This window comes from Vombatus ursinus, unplaced genomic scaffold, assembly GCF_900497805.2.
Source record: "Vombatus ursinus unplaced genomic scaffold, bare-nosed wombat genome assembly UNPS02014863.1, whole genome shotgun sequence".
NCBI classification, from domain to species: domain Eukaryota; kingdom Metazoa; phylum Chordata; class Mammalia; order Diprotodontia; family Vombatidae; genus Vombatus; species Vombatus ursinus.
In genome coordinates, this window is record NW_020954641.1 from 24,891,732 (window position 1) to 24,913,797 (window position 22,066).

Consider the following 22,066-nt stretch of genomic DNA (forward strand, 5'->3'; position numbering starts at 1 on the left):
TTTTTTTTTTTAGGCATTTGGGGTTAAGTGACTTGCCCAGGGTTCACACAGCTATTCCATTCTTTCTTAAAGATACAGTAACAGTATCCAGGCTCTGTGGGAGAGGCTACTAAATTTGGAGTTGCGTATAGAATCATAATGCCCTTTCATCACTTTAGGGTGATGTGTACAACTTACATTTTGAGATCACGGGTTAATATGCACATCTGTGAATTTTCCAAAATAATATTTTGGAGATAAAGTGAAAGCCTACTCTATTATCTGATTTATATAGCTATCATCACTGTATCATAGATTCAGAGCTAGAAGGAGGAAACTTAGAAGCCATGGTCCCTGGAAGATATGAGATCTTTATTTTTCTGGAAGTATAGTATTGAGGAAGGATAACTTCCTTGACAGTCAAGAGATTAGTTTGGTTCCCAGTTATGACACTCATTAGCTAGGTGATCTACTTTTAGGCCTCTTTCTTTCCCTAAGCCTCAATTTTCTGATTTGTAAAATGTGGTTAATAATAGCTACACTATCTACACCCAAGGTTGTTAGGAAGAAGGTTCTTTGTAAACTTTGAAGTGTAACAAAGGCAGGCTACCATGGGAGATTTTCCCATGTAGCTTTGGGTTCCCACAGAGACAAATGAAGGAAAATTCTGTTCATTGGAGAAAGCTTTAGGAAGTCAGATTCTTTTGTAACCTAGTGCCTGCATGTAACTGCAACATGGATAAGAAAGAAAATAGATGGAGATTGCATGGAGAAGGGGAGTTTGGGGGCATTTCTGAGCAGCTACAAGCAGGGAGCCATATGGTGATGGGATAGAAGTGAGAAAATTAGGAACAAGCAGATTGGAGAAACAAATGGCAGGCTGCAGTTGGGAGTGGAGAAACAGAAGGAAAAACACATGGCATCTCTGGATCCAGGACCCCTGGCAAAATCCTAATGAACCTTGAGTCAAAGCGAGAGGCTTCACAGATCTTAGCCTGCTCCCGAAGATAATCAGCTTCATGAGTAAGAAGGGACCAAATTTTTAAATTTTTATCGTCTGGGTCATGAGTTCTGAATAGATTATGTCTCTCTCCACCTATTCTGATGGAACTAGTGGAGAGGAATATGAAATTAAGACTACATTTCTTTTGGGAGTTATTTTATTATTTGAGTTACCCCTGCCATTTACATTGTCTTGGTTAAATAATTTTATTGTTGGTTTGGTGACTTTTTCCTTGATTTGAATCACAAATTATATCGAAAGTCACTTTTAAATGAATGAAATGATTCCTGCCCCATAGTCACCATTGTTACATAAATGTGAGTATTATTCATTTAAAAATGGAGTATTAGATGGAATAAGGCAGAGTAATGAGATCCAATAAGGTCCATTATAAGATACTGGATAAGATAAAATGTAAGATAGCTTACATTTTAAAAACTTTTTTTCACAACAACTCTGTAAGATAAGTATTATTATTACCCTTATTTTATAGAAGAGAAAGGTTTTAGAGGAATTAAGTAACTTGTCTAAGGTCAGCCCCTCTACTTTTAATAATATGACCTATTTCTTTTCAAAGAGATTTAATTTAAGAGATGTAGTCCAATTTGGGGGCATCTTTTATTCACATTAATAAATCTAAGCTGAATAATATTCATTCTGAGTTGCATTATTCTGTACTTTGCATATGCTCTTGGCAGGTTTCCCCTGGAGTGCTGTTGATGGCTTTTCGGTTGATGTGAAAATTGTGGTTATCTTAAAGGTTAAATATATGTGTCTAACTCAAGTGTGACTGTAGCATTTGACCTAATTTAATGGTCATCTCTTCTACTCTGTATTCATCAACAGAAAGTTTTCTTTCCAGTTACTCAGAGTCTGTTAGTAGAAAGCCAAGCATTCTTAGCTAATCTAATTGGTGTTTCCTCTCTTTAAGGAGCAAATGATACAATGACAGGGATTTCAGAAGGCTACCAGTATGAAAACAAAACGGTAGGTAAATAGTTCCCCTCACCTCCCAACCACTTATCAATCAGTTTCTCCCTTACAAATAAATTGAGTACAGGGGATGGTTCCTGAAGAAGCAGCTCATTCAGTAACATCCTCATGGCTTATAGTGACAATGAGCCTCACTGAAAAAGTACTTATTTTTGAGGACTCTCTTGGGAATTTGGAAGATCAAGTTGATTGTCTTAATGCTCGTCACTTTGTAGTTCTTTTTTTAAAAAATTTTTTTTTTTAGTGAGGCAATTGGGGTGAAGTGACTTGCCCAAGGTCACATAGCTAGTACATGTCAAGTGTGGGTCTGAGGCTGGATTTGAACTCAGATCCTCCTGAGTTCAGGGCCAGTGCTCTATCCATTGTGCCACCTAGTTGTCCCAGTTCGTAGTTCTTTAGATTTGTCTTTCTCAGCCTTTTGACACATTTATTTTCCAAGGCGTATAAGAATTTGAGTCTATCCTAATGCCCCCAGAATTCTCTCATCTGATCATATTAGCTACCAGAATATAGCCAGAAGCTCAGAAAGAGTTAAACAAAAGTCACAGAATAGTGAGTAATGCCTCTACATTAAAGCTCATACACTTTACTCATAAGCTCATAGGAGAAACCTCTCAGTCCTTTACCTACAACTCATCTCTACTTTTTATTTTTCATTTAATTCTACTTAGCATGGTTTAGGGCAGCTAGATGGTGCAGTGCCTGGAGTTAGGAAGACCTGAGTTCAAATCTGGACTCATACATTAGCTCTGAGATCCTGGACAAGTCACTTAACCCTGTTTACCTCAGTTTCAATGAGTTGGGGGAGCAAATGGCTAAGTACTTCAGTATCTTTGCCAGGAAAACTCCAAATGAGGACACTAAGAGTTGGCCACAATTGAAATGACTTAAAAACATCAGCAAAAAGCATGGTTTTCAGGTTTCCCAGCTTTTATCAAACTGGGAACAGGAATTTAGAAGGCTGAGTGCATTATTAAGGGATGGAGAAACATTATAACAGTTGATGGTGACAAGACAAAAAAACTACAAAAAAGCAGATAAAAGAACTCAAGAAGCCTAACAGTATAGGACTATTTAATGTAGGGACAAATGTAGGGATACATCTTAATAAGTAAGCCCTGAGACCATTGCAGTACTGTCTAATAATTGATACTTATAAAGATGACCTATAGTCACTAAAGGTTAAATTGTGTTTAGAATGTTTAAAAAGGCAGAGAAATAGGTAACACAGATTTTCATCTAAAATGTTTAAAATGAAGTGTTTGAGGGTAATAAGTGGTGAGCTTCATGAATAAGACTGAATTTTACCATCAAGGTCATGAGTTCTAAATAAACTATGTCTCTTTTCTCCTATTCTGATGGGATTAATGTAGATGTATCCAGAAATTAACTTACAACAATTAAATTCAACAAACATATATTAAATCCCTACTATGCGCAGAACTCTGTTCTAGGGACTAGCTAGGTAGAGTTTAGAAAAGACATAGGCCCTCTCCTCAAAAATTTAAGTCTAATATAAGAATAAATAATCTACACAATTACTAATCAATAGTGTATAATGATGGCCTTGAATCATCAAGAATAAGTTAAATTATTATCTTGTATATTTTATTTAAAGAGGCCAAAAGATTCATTTGGCTGATGAAATCATAGATTTAGAGCTGGAAAGGACCTTAGAAGACATCTAATCCAAACTCCTCCTTTTATAGATGAAGAAACTAAGGCCCAGAGGTATTATCTGACTTGCCCAAAGTCATACAGGTGACAGGCAGAATTTGAACTCAGTGCCTCCAATTCCAGACTCTTTACTCTACCACTCTGTGTCATTCACAAGGCCTGATAGATGACTACAAATGCCTGTTTAAGTGTGTATTCACATACAATTGCACACACTGGTCATGAACTTTTTCTTTTTAAAAAACATTTTAAATTACTATAAATGTGATAAACATCAATAAACACAACATTCCCCTATACAAAAGGACAGGAGGTCTATGTACTATATATAGATTTTTTTATATATTTCAAATTCAACATGGTAGTTTTAATACTGTTCTGCTTGTTTGTGTTTTATTCTGAAGTTTCTTTTCTGTTTATTTTTTTAATGATTCTTTTTAGTATTAACGTCACTCTCTAACAATTCCTCCTCTCCCTCCCGTAAGAGTCCTTCCTTGTAACAAACAAGTATGATCATATAAAAGAAATTCCCATGTTGGTTATGTCTGGAAATATCTGTGTCATTCTATACCACTTGTCCTTTTCTTCTCTGCCAAGAGACCTCCCCTCTTTTCTTTTCTCTCTCTTTTTTTCTGGGGGGGGGGTGGCTAGGCAATGGGGTTAACTGACTTGCCCAAGGTCACACAGCTAGTAAAACTCAAATGTCTGAGGCAGGTTTTGAACTCAGGTCCTTCTGACTCCAGGGCTGGTGCTCTATCTACTACTCCACCTAGCTGCCCCCATTCCCTTCTTTTCTTAACAATGCTCACCACAACTTCTACATTCCATTTCTTTCATCAAAAATTGGGAAAAAGGAGCAAAGAACTCTAAGATATTGTAGGAACATAGGTAGAAAAACAATAGCCCTTTGATTGGGAAGCGATGATTTAGACTCTTTGAGGTCCCATCCAACTCTGTCTTTCTGTGAAAAGTCCTAATGGATGCAATTCTTCTTTGCTATTTCCAGATGAAACTACAGATTAGCAGAGTCCTTGAAACCAAGTACTTTGTAATCATACAATCTAATAGATTTACCACCTTGTCTGGTAACCCCAATCCCCAAGTGTTAAACCCTCATCTTTTGGAAATGCACCAATTATTTTAGGAAAAACACAATTAACACACACTCTTAAATGGTAACCCTGAGCATTGAGAAATTAATGATTTATAAGGCTATTGTGAAATATTCTCAAGAAAAGTGCCATGCACACTCCAGAGAAAATATGAAATGTCCTTCACAGTTCAATAATAATACTGCCACAAATAACAACATAAATACACACACACACACACATTTAACATTGTGTGGGAATATTTCTCCCCCACTATCATTAGCTTAGCTTTGTACCTAAGACCCTTTCACAATCTGATTCTGCTTTCCAGTCTTATCTCCTACTATTTTCTTTTTGTGACCTGTATTCCATAGAGGCTGACCTTGTAGACCTCTTTTGAGTATTTTCAGCACTTTTCTGCATATGTGCCTTTGTTCTTGTCATGTCATTCCTTATTTCTAGTGTATTTCCTTTGTCTTAGCTCCTGCTATGTCTTCATTAGTTGATATCCTTGCCATTCTTTTAGGTCCAGTCAAAATGCTATTTCTTCTATGTAGTCTTTCCTAATTCCCACCATGTCTGACTCCCAGTCAGAAGTGATCCCTTCTTCTTTTGAACTCTCCCAATACTTTGCTTGTACCTCTCTTATATACTATAAAGCACTTAGTATAATGCCTGGTACATAGTAGGCACAGTATAAATGCTTGTTATCCTCTCCTTTCCCCCACCGACTCAGTATTATTTATTTGTGTATATAAGATCTTGGAAACTGGTCCCATCGCTTCCTGATAAATAGAAGGAAAAGAAGTCAAAGCAGTGTCAGATTTTATATTCTTGGGCTCAAAGATCACTGCAGATGGTGACCGCAGCTATGAAATTAAGACACTTGCTCCTTGGAAGGAAAGTTCTGGTTTTAATATTTTGGCCATATAATGAGAAGACAGTACTTATTGGAAAAGACTCTGATACTAGGAAAGATTGAAGGCAAAAGGAAAAGTGTATAGTAGAAGAAGAGATGGATAGATAGTATTATGAAAACAATGAACATGAACGTGGACAGCCTTCAAGAGATAGTGGAGGATAGAAGGGCCTGGTGTGCTGTGGTTCATGGGGTCACAAAGAATTGGACACAACTGAATAACTGAACAACAGCAATCCTAGATTGTAAGCTCTTTAAAGAAAGGGACTTTGTCTTATTTATCTTCATGATCAATGAATATGCAAGATTTAAAAAAAATGTCTACTATATCCCACATACCTATGGCATCACAAGAGAGGAAGTGGACTAACTCTTGGGAAATTTGGTGTGCTTTTTGCAGTGATAATCAGCTTTGGTTATTGGGTGAGTCAGTCCAAGTCTTAAAAAGAGCAATACTTTAGCGTGCTTTTAATTAGGCCATTGATTTTGTTTCTAATTGCCATCCAGTCTCCTTGTATGCCAATTTCACTTACTTACATAACTTTAACTCTTGGTGTTGAGTTCCTTCCTTGACAAATGAGTTAATATTGCTAGTTACCCCTAATCCAATAGTGTCCAGCCTTGCCCATAGTATGTATTTTGACAGCTGTTGGAATTTGATAAATGTCTTCTTAGAAATAACTTAGCAGACATGAGGTTTATAAATTTCAAATTTATGAACTAGAATTTTGGATTTGGAATAACTTTAGAAAAAAATCTTGTTTTCCCTATCCCCACTTATTTTACAGATTTAGGAATATGAGATTAAACAATTCCAATAAACAATTAATAATTATCCTAAGCAATATTTGCTAGATGTTTCACCAATACCTTAATTTTTTTTATCTTTGTATCTCATAGGTCATCCTACATGACCAGTTGGTGGCTACTAATAAGGGAATATACATTGGAGTTGGTGTCTTTGTTGGGGTGCTTCTCATTCTGATTTTACTTGTCTTTGTTTTGAAACGTAAGTCATTTCCAAATTCTTGACAATGATGTGCTCTGAAAAACCTTTAATTCCTAGAAGGACAGCTGATTGGAAGAATAAAAGACTTTGAATTTATATCAAGGATTATATCAAGCCACATGGTATCTTCTACTTTGAGATGGCTCTTTGTAAGTTTGGTGTAAAACTTCTGATAGAATTACTGTTGCGGCATCAAATTTGGAGACTGGTCATAGCCTTTAGTTGAAAATTGGAGAAATCAACTCAATTATTTGAAGAATAATGATAATACTGTACATTATTATGCTATTAATTTTGTTTGCAATTTTATAATTAACTTCTTATGTGGGAGTAGAGTCAAGATGGTAGAGTGAAAGGTCACAAGTGCTAAACTTCTCCCAAAATTTCTTCTACAAAATGACCACAAAAAAGAGAATTCTGAGCAGGGAAAGCAAAGAAAAAGTCATAGCTTAGGAAGACAGAAAAAGAAGCCTGTGGATACTGGAGTGGGGGCTGGCTGAGAGCATGATGCTACAGAAACAGCACCATCTGTGAGTTGTGGCTGCAGTGGCATTGGCAATGGGGAAAAGTGCACAGGCATTTTGCACTATGAGCAGGTTGGATTAATACCAGGAATGGATAACTGGTTCAGTATGAGGAAAATACCAAAAACATCAAAAATCACAAAATTATATAAAAAGATACATTAGAAACTTGACAAAATACAATACCCATTCCCATTAAAAACACCAGAAAGCATAGAAATAAATGGAATTTTTGTTAAAATAATAAATAATAATTATCTAAAACTAAGAGCAAGAATCATCTGAAAAGGGAATGAACTAGAAGACTTACCAATAAGATTAGGGATAAAGCAAAGATGTCCATTATCACTATTATTATTCAATATTATACTCGCTATACTAGTTACAGCAATAATAAATTGAAGTAATAAATAAATATAGGCTATAAGGAAACAAAACTATCACTTTTGCTCAACTAAAATAAGGTTGAAACAATTAACTTTATCTAATTATATAAGATAAACTCACACAAATCATCAGCATTTCTATATGTTACCAATAAAATCCAGAAGTAGGGGATAGAAGGAGAAATCCCATTTAACATAGCTGCAGACAGTAGAAAATACTTGGGAGTTTACCTGCAAAGACACACATAGGAAATATATGAACACAATTATAAAATACTTTTCACACAAAAACAGACCTAAATAATTGAAGAAATATTAATTGTTTGTGTGTAGGCCAATCCAACATAATAATGATGACACTATTAACTAAATTAATTTACTTATCTAGTGCCATACCAGTCAAACTGCCAAAGAATTACTTTATAGAGCTAGAAAAAATAACAAAATTCATCTGGAGGTACAAAAGTTCAAGAATATCAAGGGAATCAATTTATCTATCTATCTATCTATCTATCTATCTATCTATCTATCTATCTATCCATCTATTGAAAGGGGTCTAACTGCAGTATCAGGTATGAAACTATGCTACAAAGTGGTAATAACCAAACAATTTCATACTAGAAAGGAAATAGAGAGGTTGCTCAATAGACTAGATTAGCTGCACAACATACAGAATCAAGTGAGCATGGTAATGTAGTATTTGATAAACTTAAAGATCTCAGGTTACTTTTTGACACAAACTGCTGAGAAAACAGGAAAATAATTATGCAGAAACTAGGCCTAGACCAACATCTCACAGCATATACAAAAGTAAGCTCAAAATGGGTACACAGTTTAGACGTAAAAGGTGATATACGCAAATAAGACAAGCATAAAAAAAAATGCTTGACAAATATACAGAGAGGAAGAATTCCTTACCAAACAAGAGAAAGAGAGATTCATAGGAGGTAAAATGGATAATTTTGGTTACATTAAAAAAAAGTTTTTTACATAAACAAAACCAAAATTAGGAGAAAAACAATTGGAAAAAAAATTATGGTGAATTTCTCTGATAAAGGACTCATTTCTCAAATATACAGGGAACTGAAACAAATTTATAAAAAATAGTCTTTCTCCAATTAATAAATGGTTAAAGAACTTGAACAGGCAGTTTTCAGTAGAAGAAATCAAAACTATTAATAATCATATAAAAATGCTCTCAACCACTAATAATTAGAGAAATAAAAATGAAAACATCTCTGAGGTACCACTTTACACCTAAGAGGTTGACTAAGATGACACAAAAGGAAAATAACAAATGCTGGAGGGGATGTGGGAAAATAAGTACATTAATGCACTGTTGGTGGAGTTATGAACCAGTCCAATCATTCTGGAGAACAATATGGAACTATGCTCAAAGTGCATACTGCTACTAGGTTGATACCCTAAAGAGATTTTTTAAGAAATAGGAAAAGGACTCATATGTACAAAAATATTTATAGCAGCTCTTTTTGCGGTGGCAAAGAACTGGAAATCGAAGCTCATCAACTGGGGAATGACTGAACAAGTTATGGTATATGACTGTGTTGAAATACTACTATGATATAAAAAATGCTGAAGGGGATTGCTTGGAAAAAACCTGGGGAGACCCCTATGAACTGAGGCAAAGTGAAGTGTAGCAAAACCAGGAGAATAAAGTACACAATAACAGCAATGTCATGATGATAAGCAACTGTGACTTAGCTACTCTGATCAATGCAATGATCTATGACAGTTCCAAAGGACTCATAATGAAAAATATTATCCACCTTCAGATTGAGAACTGATAGACTCTTGGGTGCAGATTGAAACATTGTTTCTTTATTCTGCATTATTAACACTTTACATTTAGACAGTCAACAAAATAATAAAAATAAGAATGTTTAGAATGTTTGCTGATTCCATGAATGCTTACATTGAAAGTTTAAAATGTGGTTCCAGCCCATTCCAGCTGTTTCCAACACAATCCTGAATATAAGGCATGTTCTTGTTTTCAAGAAGCTTACAATCATGGGATGTTAATATTAAAAAAGATCTTAAAAATCATCTACTACAAGACTTCTTTTAAATTTTAAAAATTTTCATTAAATGTTTCCCAATTATACTTTCAAAGATTTTTAACATTCATTTTTTTTTTTAAATTTTGAGTTCCAAATTCTCTCCCTTCCTCCAGCCCCTCGCCCACCCATGAAGAAGGTAAGCAACATGATAGCATCATTCATGGGAAGCCTGGAGAAGGAAATGGCAAACCACTCCAGTATCTTTGCCAAGAAAACCCCAAAATGGGGTCAGAGAGAGTTAGACATGACTGAAACAACTGAACAACAACAATAACAACATACATGCAAAATAATGAAAAGGATTTTTATATCAGCAATGCTGCTAAAGAAAACATACAAAAAGGCTTCTTAATCTTTTTGGTGTCATAGACTCCTTTGGTAATCTACAGCCTGTGGATCCCGTCTTAGAATATTCTTTTCAGAAAATAAAATACAAATACAAAGGATTACAAAGGAAGTCAATTACATTGAAATGAAGTTATAGAAATAAAATCAAAAACCAAATCCACAAGCCAACATAAACAAAACAAGCTCATAGACCCCAGGTTAAGAACTCATTCTAATGCCATGTTTTAATTTTTTAGATGAGTGTACTGGAGCTTAGAGAAACAGCTCAAGGCATCAGTGACAAAGCCAGGTCCAAAATGCAAATGAGTCCTGATGCAATTGCAGGAAGATATACCATGAGGGTTTAATCTTGAACTCTTATTTTGTATGCTTTGCTGACATGTTCAATTTTCCACTTCTTGGACTTTGACACCTATTTTCCCCTCCTTTTCCTCCTACTTAGGATATTTCTATAACAGAAAGAATGCACAAACTCTAAGGTAAGCCTCAGGCATTGTTCTGCATACTCATATCTCTCAGTATAGAGTTGCCTCTGGAACAAATGAAACAGCCCATTTTCCTTCTTAATTATTTCTGACAGTTCTATTTTAAGTGAAAATTGAATATCAGTCATGTTTCTTGTTCCTCCTCCCTTCTGTTCACCCCATCCCCCCTCACCTACTGAGTAAATATCCTAACTCATCCCTTGCATGCCTTTTCTCCTACCCACACTTATTTTAGTAATTTTCACTGGCTTCTTCATTTCTCTGGAATGTTGTCAGAACTGTCACAGGATTAACCAAGCAGTTACTGTTTGCTAGAGGGAGTATAATTGAATCTCTTAGCCCACTTGGTGATGGGGTGAGAAATTGAATTAGATGCTCTGATCTCTATAGTTGGTCAAATTGGAATGGCTTAGAGCCAGGTCTCCATAGAGCCAAAATGAGCAGGCATGAGCTTGGCTGTGTGGCTGCAACCGAAGATATTTGGCTGAATGGAGGAATAGGGACCTGTTTGGGTGGATTTGTACCTGGTGCTCTCTTGGAGTGGCTTTCCTGCTAGGTCGGCACGTGTGAGTGATTTTATTCACACGTGGAGGGTTTTAGGGTCTTAAAGCTGCATCTTTGTGGATACAAATAAGTTTCAGGGCCATTGTAATCTCACTTAGACTAAATTTAAGTACCTTCTGGTTAATCAAGATTTTTTTTACTTCTGTTTTGAGTTCAACTTTTTTGAATGGAGGGTGGGGCACAGTCTCCATAGCTGTCAACGCTTCTGCTTCTATTCAGCTTCTGTGTTTAAAAGGTTGTTTTTATTAATTTGAGGGAGAGTTGAGGACATATTTTTGGATTCATCTTGCACTTCCTCCTCCTTCCCAAAATGAACTCACCACATTCTTATTGTATAACATTCTCCCAGTAGAATATAAGCTTCTTGGGGGCAGGTATTATTTCATTTAATCTTTGTATCCCCAGGACCTTTTGTACTGCACCTGGTGATGCCCACAGTAGGTACTTCATACGTGTTCTATCGAACTGCTTATTTTTGAAAAATGTAATAATACTTCTTATTATATCACATTCATTTATGAGTCTGTTCCTTTTTATTAGGACTGAAAAAAGAAATGACAAAATATCCCATGGAATAATGTTTCTTTTTGCTTTTGGAAATATATAACCAACTGTGTCAACTCCTTTGTTTGTTTCTACAAGGGTGTTATTTGTGAGCAGTCCATACGTTTAAATGCCCCTTTTTCCCTTCTACTTTTTTCTTTAGATAGAATATGAAGATTGATATTTTTCAGTCCTCTGACAGTATGTTTACTTGATGATTATTGACCAACAATCTCACTCTTAGAGTATCAAAGATCAAATTAAAATTTATAGCCTAAAAATTGATTTTTAGGACTCCTCACCCTTTTTTCTGCCCCTTTGTCACCATCACTGCAAAAGTGGAAGGAGCCACACAGGATAACAATGTTATGTGGTTGTTTCATGAGTTGTAATAGCAAGAAGATTTTTTTTATTGAGAGGCTAGCTGCTTGGCAATATCATCTTAATTTCCAAGTATATTGTTCTCTTTTCCTTTACCTAGGGAGCCATTTCTTGAGCAAAAAGAAAGAAAGAAATGGAAGTCAGTTCAGGAAAACTAAGTGGGTTGGTTGTTTTCTAACAATCGGTCTCTTTTAGTATCCTTTAAATGCTCTGAGTTTAAAGGGAATTTTCAACTTGGGGTTTTAGGCGGCTTATCTTTTAGATGACTTCCTTGTCACACCAAATCTCTATTCATCATTTACTTTTCTATTTCCATAGTCTGACTTTCTTGGCGAGTAATAAAAATGAAGTTGTAAGGACTGCCACTGAAGATGGCAACCGAGTAGAGGACAATGTCTACACGATTGAAGATAATGTCTACATTGTTGAGGAGGAAAATGCCTACATTATTGAAGAGGAGAATACCTATGTCATGCCAACATGCAATGAGAAACAACAACCCTCCAAAGTTTGACCATAATATCCTCAACTGACAGTTCTGGCCTTTTCCATGTTCATTTCCTTTTAAGCTCATGGATTATTCCTAGGTGTTATCTCTACCTGACAGGAGCAATTGCAACAATAAACGGTGACTCTGGAGATGAAACAACCGACGTGGTACCAAACAATGACACTTTTGTCAGACTACAAACTATGCCAGAAAGATGAGAGTTGAATCTGGCACTAATTCTCTTAAGTTATACCATTTTGTGTCATGTGTAGACATAGAGAACTTAGGGTTCTGGAGAGCCACACAATCACTGCAACTTTCAATCAACCAATAAAACAAATAAAAGGGTAGTTTTGTTTTTGTAAATTCCAATTGCCACATTTCTCCTTAAGTTCTTATGTAGGCAGCTGGTTTTATTTCCTCCATGAATTCAATTTCTTTAGCACAGGTAGATCCAGTTCTCCTTCTTGGCTTTTGCAAATGTGGCTTGATGCCAACTTATTTTCTGGGAACTCAGAGAGCTCATTTCCATAGTTACAGGAAACTAGAGTGCCTTTCATAGCTTATGCTACAATGTGTGCAAAGTTCTATTAATAGGCAGTGGATATAGCTTGGGACTGAGAACATGAATTCAAGGTAGAGAAACTGCAACTGTCTTGGCCTCCTGCTACCACAAACTGACATAAGACACATAAGTCTGAGCCATGGAAGGAAAAGTTACCTTGAAAAACTGCAGTGAATGAGGCGTCCAATAGGATAGGTCTTTTAGAAAGAAAAGAGGCTGTTGCTGTTTGAGGGTATTACTACTTTAGAATGACAATCTCTTTCTATCTTTCCCTAGCAAATTTGATCTTAAAATGTAATGATTAATGGGAAAAGACCAGAGGTTTTTTTATTTTTATGTTTCTTTTGGGGGGTAACTGATATTATGGACAGCCTGCTATCCCTTCCTCAAAAGTTCAGTTAGACTTTTTGGTTCACTGGGGTAAATTTGTACAGTAGGAAAAATGGATCCAGGGAACAACAAATATATTATTATGGTTGTTGTGACCAATGGTTTCAAATGAGAACTAATTTTTCTTTGTAGTATTTAGGACATTTGAAAGCTGAGATCACCTGCTAAGGTACCTGTGTTGTTAATATAATGTACAATGACTTTCCATTCTAAATAGTATCTTGCAATGTTTGGTTGTCCTAATTTTAAACTGGAAATTTGTAGCAACTTTTGGAAGAGATTTCAGTGGTGACGACAGCTCCATTACTAAAGGGAACCAGCTTTAAGATTCTAAGGATGGCCAAGATATGACTGATCCAAAAATGGTGCTAATAGAAGGATTACAGGATGAGGGAATCAGACCCCAGCTATGTCACTAATTAGGTACATAATCATAATAAAGTTAGCCTTTACTTCAGTTTTCTCAGTTCTCAAATGGGTAAAACTACCCTGACCGCCTCAGTGTCATTGTGATTGATCAATGGGGATAACAGCTGTGAATACCCTTGAAAAAGTAAGCACTCTGCAAATGCAAGGTATTATCGTCCTTACCATTATTGTTTGGGACCATAAGTTTATGTGGAGGCTATCATGAGCAGTATGAACAGATCACATGCCCAACTAAGTTAGATAGTGATGATGATGACGATGACAGTGGTCTCATAAAGCTAACTTGCTGCTGTAGCTTATTTGTACTTAACAATGCCTTTTTTAGAAATTACTTTTGCTCCATGGACCAAGAGGGGAAAAAAAAATCTGTTGAACAACTTTTCTTTTCTTTGGCAATGGGGTTAAATGACTTGCCTAGGGTCAGACAGCTAGTGAGTGTCAAGTATCTGAGGCCACATTTGAACTCAGGTCCTCCTGCCTCCAGGGCCAGTGCTCTATCCACTGCACTACCTAGCTGTCACCAGACCAACTTTTCTTTGAGTCAAAAACATGTTTCATGATTTGACAGTCTTTTTTGAATGAAATATTTGCAAAGAAGAAAATTATAAATTGTGATATTTAGATTCATGACATTTCACAAGTCTATAGCCTCTTTAGCTAGTTTGAGACAGCATATTATTTGGAGTTATCAGTGTCTTTGTCTTTAAATTTAAGTGTCTCTTTGAAAATGAGCTGCTCTTGTCTTTTTCTGAAGGGTATAGATCGTACTGAATAGTTTTTTAAAATTACGTGCTGTAATGCATTCTGTGAATAGGGTATTTGAGTCCCATTATGGTCGTAAAACAAAAATAAAGTTTTCCTTTGAAAGAGTGGCTTGTTTACTTAATTTATGAATAGTGTACACAGTTAAACCATAACATTGTAATATTCCCTCACTAAACGTTCTCTTAATGTTGTATGGGTGTAAGTAACTATAATGCAAGATAGCAAAAGGATCACAATATAATTATTACTAAGTTAAAATCTAAGTAGAAATTGTGAAGAGAAGTTCTATACTGTAAGTAGACTGACAATCCAATTTGTTTGGTAGACTATGTGAGAATATCTGAGTCTCAGGTATCGAAACCTAGCATTTTTATTAGAAAGTTAGAAGGTTAATAACAAACCCTATAGGTAAGTTAGAATACATTGTTACATGAATATCTAGAATGTATCATTTTTTTTCTATTACTCAAAACAGCTAGGTTCCCTCCTAGGGGGGCACTGGACCAATCCAGGGGGGTGGCAATAGCCTCAGGTACAATTTGGGGGCATTGAATAAAAATAAGGGGGCAGTGGAACCATAAAGAAAGAGAAGATAAGAAAATTTTGAAAAATCGTTCGTCTATGTTTCATCTGTTGTGTAACAGAGTTAAAATCATAGTGATTACATTATTTTCTAAATAAACACACAAAATGCTAATTATAACTGATCAGTGGTCAAGTCCACTGACAGATCTTAACAAGCAAGTGTTGGCAGGCAAGCATATTGCACATTGTTGGGAAGTCCAGCATGCATTAGCAGGAACATGTGAGTGTAAAGACTTGTTTACAATATGATACTATATGGTTACATGAAATTTCAATGAAGGACCTCCCCCTCCTACATGCACACATATTTGCAATAAATTATTAAATTTAAGATGTCATTTAAAAATATTTTATAGTTTTTTGAAATGATAGAAATTAAAAAAAATATTAAAGGGTCAAAGAAGGCAGATTTCCAGGGTGTTCTGAGTAATTTTTTTTTTAAAGAGGGTGATAGGCCAAATACGTTTTGGAACCGCTGAATGAATATTTCTAGTTAAAAGAAGGAAATTTTAGGACCTTTCAACAAGATGCCAAGATAAAATGGTATTTAAAGAAGTTTCCCCTTGAGGTTAGATTGAGAAAGTAGTTAGAAGACTCCAGTCCCAGATATTAAAACAAAAAATTATCATTAAGAAACTAAATAGCTAACAAGAGATGATGTATTAGAGATAATGTAACATCAATAGGACATATAGTTTGTACCAATTTGATTTTTTACCTAAATAGCTAGATGAATCTATTTCTATGTAAAGTAAGGGTGTCTCAAAAATAATAGTATACTTTTAAGCTTTCTTAACTTAACACTGCTGGTTTACTTACTAGTGATACTCTACTATTGATTACTTACTAGTAATAAAAACTTACTAGTAGTAATATCAGTGGCATCCTACTGAGTGTCTAACATTGTAGCTATTTGCTACTGATACATCCAAAGAAACTCTCTGTAAAGTAACATACAGTGTCAAGTTCTAACTGTGTTCTCCTTAAGTCTTTCATTTCTGGGCTATAATATACAGGGTATTCTAAAAAAAAAAATCTCTGTGCAGTTTTATTGACTATAACAATAATGTTGCATAATGATAATATTTAATAGTTTAAAACTGCAATAAGACTTTTGGTACACTCTATAGTAGAGACTACAAACAAGTGACTTAAGGAAAACACAGGCAGACCATGACAGTGTACATTTCTCTGGTGAGAGTTCCTCTTGATGTATTGATGCAAGTTGCTAGTTGCTAAATGCAAGTTGGTTTTACTGGATACTCAACAGATCCTTCCAATAGTACTACTTGTAGGTTTTTTATTACCAATAAGTAATTATGGCTATTGTGTTTGATAGCTAACTAGAAATAATCTGTATTACCTATGATGTATATGTGCAAGTCGATCAATTTGATCTGGTTTGGTATAATTCTACATGGCTAGATTAATCTACTGTTAGAGTGTTCTACTTAACATTGGAATGACATCTTAAAATCTGCAAAGCCTTGTTTGCAAATTTTCCTTAAGTAGAATGCAGTTATGTATGCACTCAAGATACCCTTAGTTCCAGCAGAAGGTATCTTGGGATGCTGGATTAAGATGAATGGTTAAAATTACTTGAATCCTATATTGTAAAAATGCAATATCTTTGTTGGGAAGCTATCAATATATTGAAACATATAGCGAAAATGTTTGAATCCTAAATGTAGATACATGATTAAGAAATTATGTTAGATTACAATTTCCTCTAGATTCCACCAATTTGTTTCTATTACTCTAAATAGCTATTTCTATCCAGTGCAGTGGTCAACTAGAACCTTTGAATAAGATACTTAAGGATATTACAATTATACCTGACATTTTACTAATTTCTTCAGCAGAATTCCTCTTGAGCTATATTGATGCAAGTAGCCAGACTACTGAATATTCAGCAGCAGGAAACTAATATTTCTACAAGTGACGTAGCTAACTAGAAAACATGAACAAACTATGAAGTGCACATTGTAAATGGGCTAACTGGATTATTCCAAATTGTTCAGTATGGTTTCACATAGCAGGATGAATCTATTCTTTGCCAGCAAATATTAGAATCTCCAATCAAGGAGAGTAGAATTAAATAATCACTGGCAACTAGGTGGTGTGGTGGATAGAATGGTGAACCTGGAGTCAGGAGGATCTGAGTTCAAATGTAGCATCAGATACTTATTAGCTCTGTGACCCTAGGCAAGTCACTTAACCTTTCTCTACCTTAGTTTCTCCATATGTAAAATGGGAACAATAATAATATCTACCTGCAATGATAAATTGCAATAAATTACAGCATTATTAAAGTACTTTGCAATACTTAAAGTGCTAAATAAATGCTGGGTGTTATTGTTATTATTATTCATTGTATTGTTCTTAGTCTTAGCAGAAGGTTCTTCTAGCTAGACTATTTAAGTCACAATATTGCTATTAGGAAGCTAGGTAGCTTATAAATCATGCTAGAGGAAAACGCTGTGAAAAGAGCCTCTAGATCGCAACATTTTGTTTTCTATTCCTCTCAATAGCTACCTGGATCTATTTCTACCTAAAGTAGTGATATTTTAGAACTTAAAACTTAAAGTATCTTTGCTTTATTGAATAAAGTTAGAACTGACAATGAACCAGTTCTCGTGGTAGAGTTCCTCCTGTTTTTCTATTAATGCAAATAGCCTGGATACTGGTAGATATCATTAGATTTCTCGGTTGGTATGTTTTACTATTTATATTAAATGTCTAACTCTAGTCTACTTAACTGTCTTGTTCTAGTATTTCACTCTTTTAGTTAGATTTTATTCTAGAGCAGTTTCTATTTAGAGTAATATAAATTTAATTGGCATAGTCTAGAGGTTCTTTTGACAATGCATTGTCTATCTTACGTACATTTTTTCTTACTCAATTTCTAGCTTCCTAATAGCAATATAGAGTTTCTGCATTTAGGATTCAAGTATTCTAACTATATGTTAGACAATCCTACAACAAGAGAAACTTTTGTTTTTGGACTTGTGAAATGTGAATGTTTAACTATTCTACTTAAGTTTGTTTTCTCTCTCTCTCTCTTTTTTGGCGAGACAATGGGGTAAAGTGACTTGCCCAGGGTTACATAGCTAGTAAATGTCAAGTGTCTGAGGCCAGATTTGAACTCAGGTCTTCCTGAATCCAGGGCAGTGCTCTATCATCTGTGCCATCTAGCTGCCCCTCTACTTAAGTTTTTTGTTTGTCCATTCTGATATTTTACTTCATTAGCATGAAACAGATTTCTCCAGCCATTAACAATTCATCATATTGACCTTTCCAAGTGATGAAATGTATTTACCTTTCTCTGTTTCTCTTGATTCCTGCATTCAAAGATTTTGTTTACTTCTTACCATTTCATTAAGAATGTTTGGAATTAATTTCTTCACAATCTCATTTTATTCTTTGTAGCATTATACTCAATTTTTCCTGGAATAGATTATTCTTTGTTGCATTTATCTTTTGCCTATTGGAGTAACACATTCTAATCTCTCTTCTCCTTTACTGTAGCAGCTAACTATTCTTATGTGAACCTGACTGTGCCTCCTTGGTACCTGAACTCTTTCTATTTGTCTACTTGTACTATTTTTTCTTTGGCCTGGAAGCTATGCATTTTGACTGTGATATTCTTGGGAGTTTTCATTTGGAGATTACTCCTAACAAGTAACTGGTTTACTGTTTCCTTATTTTCATTTTGCACTCTAATTCTAATAGATCCAGGCAATTTTCATCTCTGATTTGTTGATGTATGGTTTACAAACTTTTTTGGTCATGACTTTGGATGCAGTTTTCATCAAATTTGACCATGATTTGGCCGTTTTGACTTATGATTCTAAAATTATCTCTCCTTGCCCTGTTTTACATTAAAAAATAGTAGATCCTTTATATTTTGTTTTCCCCAATCTTTTGATTTTGCTTTAACTTTTCTTGTTTCATGGAGTCATTGCTTTCTATTTGGCCCATTTTGAGCTTCAAGGATTTCAGTTCTCAGGTAAGGCTTATCACTATGTGTTTTAAGCTATTAATTCTTGCCATTTTTTTTGTTCCCTAGTTACTGTTTCCTTTAACATTGCTTCTTTCCAGTCCTCCCTGCCTTTGGAGGAGGTGGAGGAGGAGGTGGAAGAGGAGGAGGAGGAGGAGGAGGAGGAGGAGGAGGAGGAGGAGGAGGAGGAGGGGTGATCTCCCTATTCCCTGGAGTCAGGAGAGGGGACCACAGGCAACTTGAGGTCCACCTGCCCCTCACCCTTTCCCCTTTCTTTCCTTCCCCCACCTCACCTCTTCTCTCTCTTGCCATTCTTTCTCACCCATCTCTCCTCTTTCACCCCTTTCCCCTCACCTAACTGATCCCCAAGGAACCTATGTGTGCATGCATAGGGATGTGTGAGTGAGAGTTGAAGTTTAGATTTGGGAGAGTGGTTCAGGTAGGAAAGAATTCACTTAGACCTTCTCTGTAGCCATTGGTGATGAGTTCAGGGTGGACCCCAATATTGTTGCAGTGCTACCTGAAATGATGAGGAAAAGATGTGTGGGTCCTAGTGTCCTGAAAGAATTCACTCAGATAGTCTCCAAGTTAAAGAAAGGCATTCATTGGCATGATGCACCAACTGGGTCTGCTCTCTGTGAGGCAGAGCTCCAATGTGTTCTACTCCACGTGGGAGGCAGAGCATAGGACACAGACTCTGCTCCCCTAAGGAAGCAGAGAGGCCCTGCTTCCCATAGGAGACAAAGGCGATTAGTCAGGTTAAAGGTATGGTTTAAATATAATTTTATAGAATGGGGGAAGGGGACAGGAGAATGGGAGTAGCAAGCATGGCTCTAAAATTCCTAGGATATCAGGTAGTCCAGAGGTAATAAGCAAAGAGAACAGGAAAGGAGAAGTGAAGAGTTGTTTTGGAATTGAGGGTGCTTTGTGAAAGCATGCAGATAAGTCCTTGGCGGGGGCTTCAATGCATACTCTTCTTTGATCACTTGGTCACTCCTGCATCTTATCTCCTATCTCAGGTCCTTCTTGCTCCATCTGCCTCAAGGCTCTTTTCTACCTCATCAGGAGGAAAAAAAAAAAGTTGGCCCAACTGATTGAGGCATTAGGAAAACATGCACAATACATAACAACTGGGGACCTCTCACCTTCAGGAAGGGAGAGGAAAAATATGTCAGCAAAATTAAAAAAAAAACCACAACACTCAGAGGACAAGATATTTGTGGTTGGAGACACATTTTGAGAACATTCCAGTTACTACAGGTTTGCTCTCTGGAAATCTGTCTCAGAACATTGTGAGGAATGCTAACAATTTGGTTCCCACAGAATTGATAAGAAAACAGGATGGGGGAGATTAGGTTATTGATTAATTGATTTCTTGGTTTATTGGTTTACACAAATATGTAAACAAGATAAGGGAGTGAATGGGATAATATAGGGTGAAGCCCCCTCAGGAGAATGAACTAACCCCGACCTCAGTTACTTTTCATACTTATGACTGTTGTGAGACTGGACCCAGATGCCTTGCAGAACATTCAGGCTAAACTGGATGTTCCATGTGACTAAACCGGATGATCTGGTTGTGTAAAGAGACCACTCTGACTTGTTTCGAACTTCCTTCCGTAGAAGTTAGAATTCTGGGAATAGATGGTGCCCCTAATGTACCCAGCCAATGGGTTGAGGGAAGGGGGTTAAGGCGGGGACATTGCGGATAGGGTCTATATATTCTGCTTTACAAGACACTCAGATGCACACCCTGGCTGAAGACATCTTGAGCTAATGCTGGGTGTGTCCTTTCTCAAGAGAAAGCAATAAAACTCCTTATTGACTTTCTTAAGAAAAAGTCTCTGATTTGATTATTTTGGGGGTCACAAACACCCCACACAGCATGGAGAAGACAAGATACTTGCAGTACAATCTACATTATTTGATGACATTTCAGTTGTCTCACGCTTAAGCTCTGTAAAAGCTAATTTTATTTAAGAAATCTCAGACCCCCCCATCCTGGCCATGTTCCATGAGAAATATAGGTAAACAAAGGCACAAAAACACTCCGCTTTTATTCTCTTGATTCATTTGTTCTAGGTGCTCACAGTTTTGGTGGTCAGGACATTTTTTTTTCTGAGGTTCCATTTGGATTTGTTGTGGAGTTCTTTTCTTCTAGATTTGCCTCTTGGGCTTCTCATAGTCCAACATATTTCTTCATTTCCCTGACAGGATTGGGCTTTTTCATTCATTTATGCGTGGCACAAGCTTTAGTTTCTGGATTGGTGCATTGTTTGTAGGTCAGACTCTGTTCCCTTGAAGACTCTTGGATGTGGTGTAGAAAAGACCTACTTGAGCCTGGGTTTAGTGGCAAAGATTAGACCCTGCTTCTTGCAGGAATTAAACAAACTGGACACTTCATCTCTCTGCTCTGGGTATTCTCTTTGGTGGTTCCCGAGTTGGAAAAGCTCTTCTTCCTCCACCCCAACTACTGATCTCCCTGGCTTCCTTTAAGTCCCAACTAAAATCCTTCTTTCTACAGGAAGCTGTCCCCAGCCCCTCTTAATTTCAGTGCCTTTCCCCTGTTAATTATTTCCTATTTATCCTGTATATAGCTTGCTTTGTGTAAATTTGTTTGTATATTGTTTCCCCCATTAGAATGTAAAGTCCTTGAGGGCAGGGACTCTCTTTTGCCTCCTTTTGTATCCCCAGTGCTTAGCACAGTGCCTGGCACACAGGTACTTAATAACTGTTAATTGATTATTAACTGGATTGACTTAGGTTTTGACCTTGGCTTCTTCCCCATCTCTACTTCTTGATTATGAGACACTGAGCTGCCTGGGTGTTATGCACTGTGCTGCTTGGATGTTGGTCTAGACA

The 22,066-nt window shown here is 36.3% G+C and overlaps 1 protein-coding gene across 1 annotated transcript; it reads left to right on the forward strand.

Moving 5' to 3' along the window:
- Positions 1-1,894: 1,894 nt before the first annotated feature.
- On the forward strand, positions 1,895-14,278 carry LOC114027839 (hepatitis A virus cellular receptor 2-like). Its single transcript, XM_027842028.1, has 4 exons — positions 1,895-1,969; positions 6,563-6,671; positions 10,450-10,486; positions 12,299-14,278. The coding sequence occupies exons 1-4, from the start codon at positions 1,928-1,930 to the stop codon at positions 12,492-12,494; spliced, it is 384 nt and encodes a 127-aa protein (XP_027697829.1). The 5' UTR covers positions 1,895-1,927; the 3' UTR covers positions 12,495-14,278.
- The last annotated feature ends 7,788 nt before the right edge of the window (positions 14,279-22,066 follow it).

Excerpts from the sequence above, each read along its gene's own strand:
- LOC114027839 (XM_027842028.1), top strand. The coding sequence starts at position 1,928 with ATGACAGGGATTTCAGAAGGCTACCAGTATGAAAACAAAACG. Across the intron at positions 1,970-6,562 it reads ACCAGTATGAAAACAAAACG|GTCATCCTACATGACCAGTT; the intron begins GTAGGTAAATAG and ends TGTATCTCATAG. Across the intron at positions 6,672-10,449 it reads ACTTGTCTTTGTTTTGAAAC|GATATTTCTATAACAGAAAG; the intron begins GTAAGTCATTTC and ends CCTCCTACTTAG.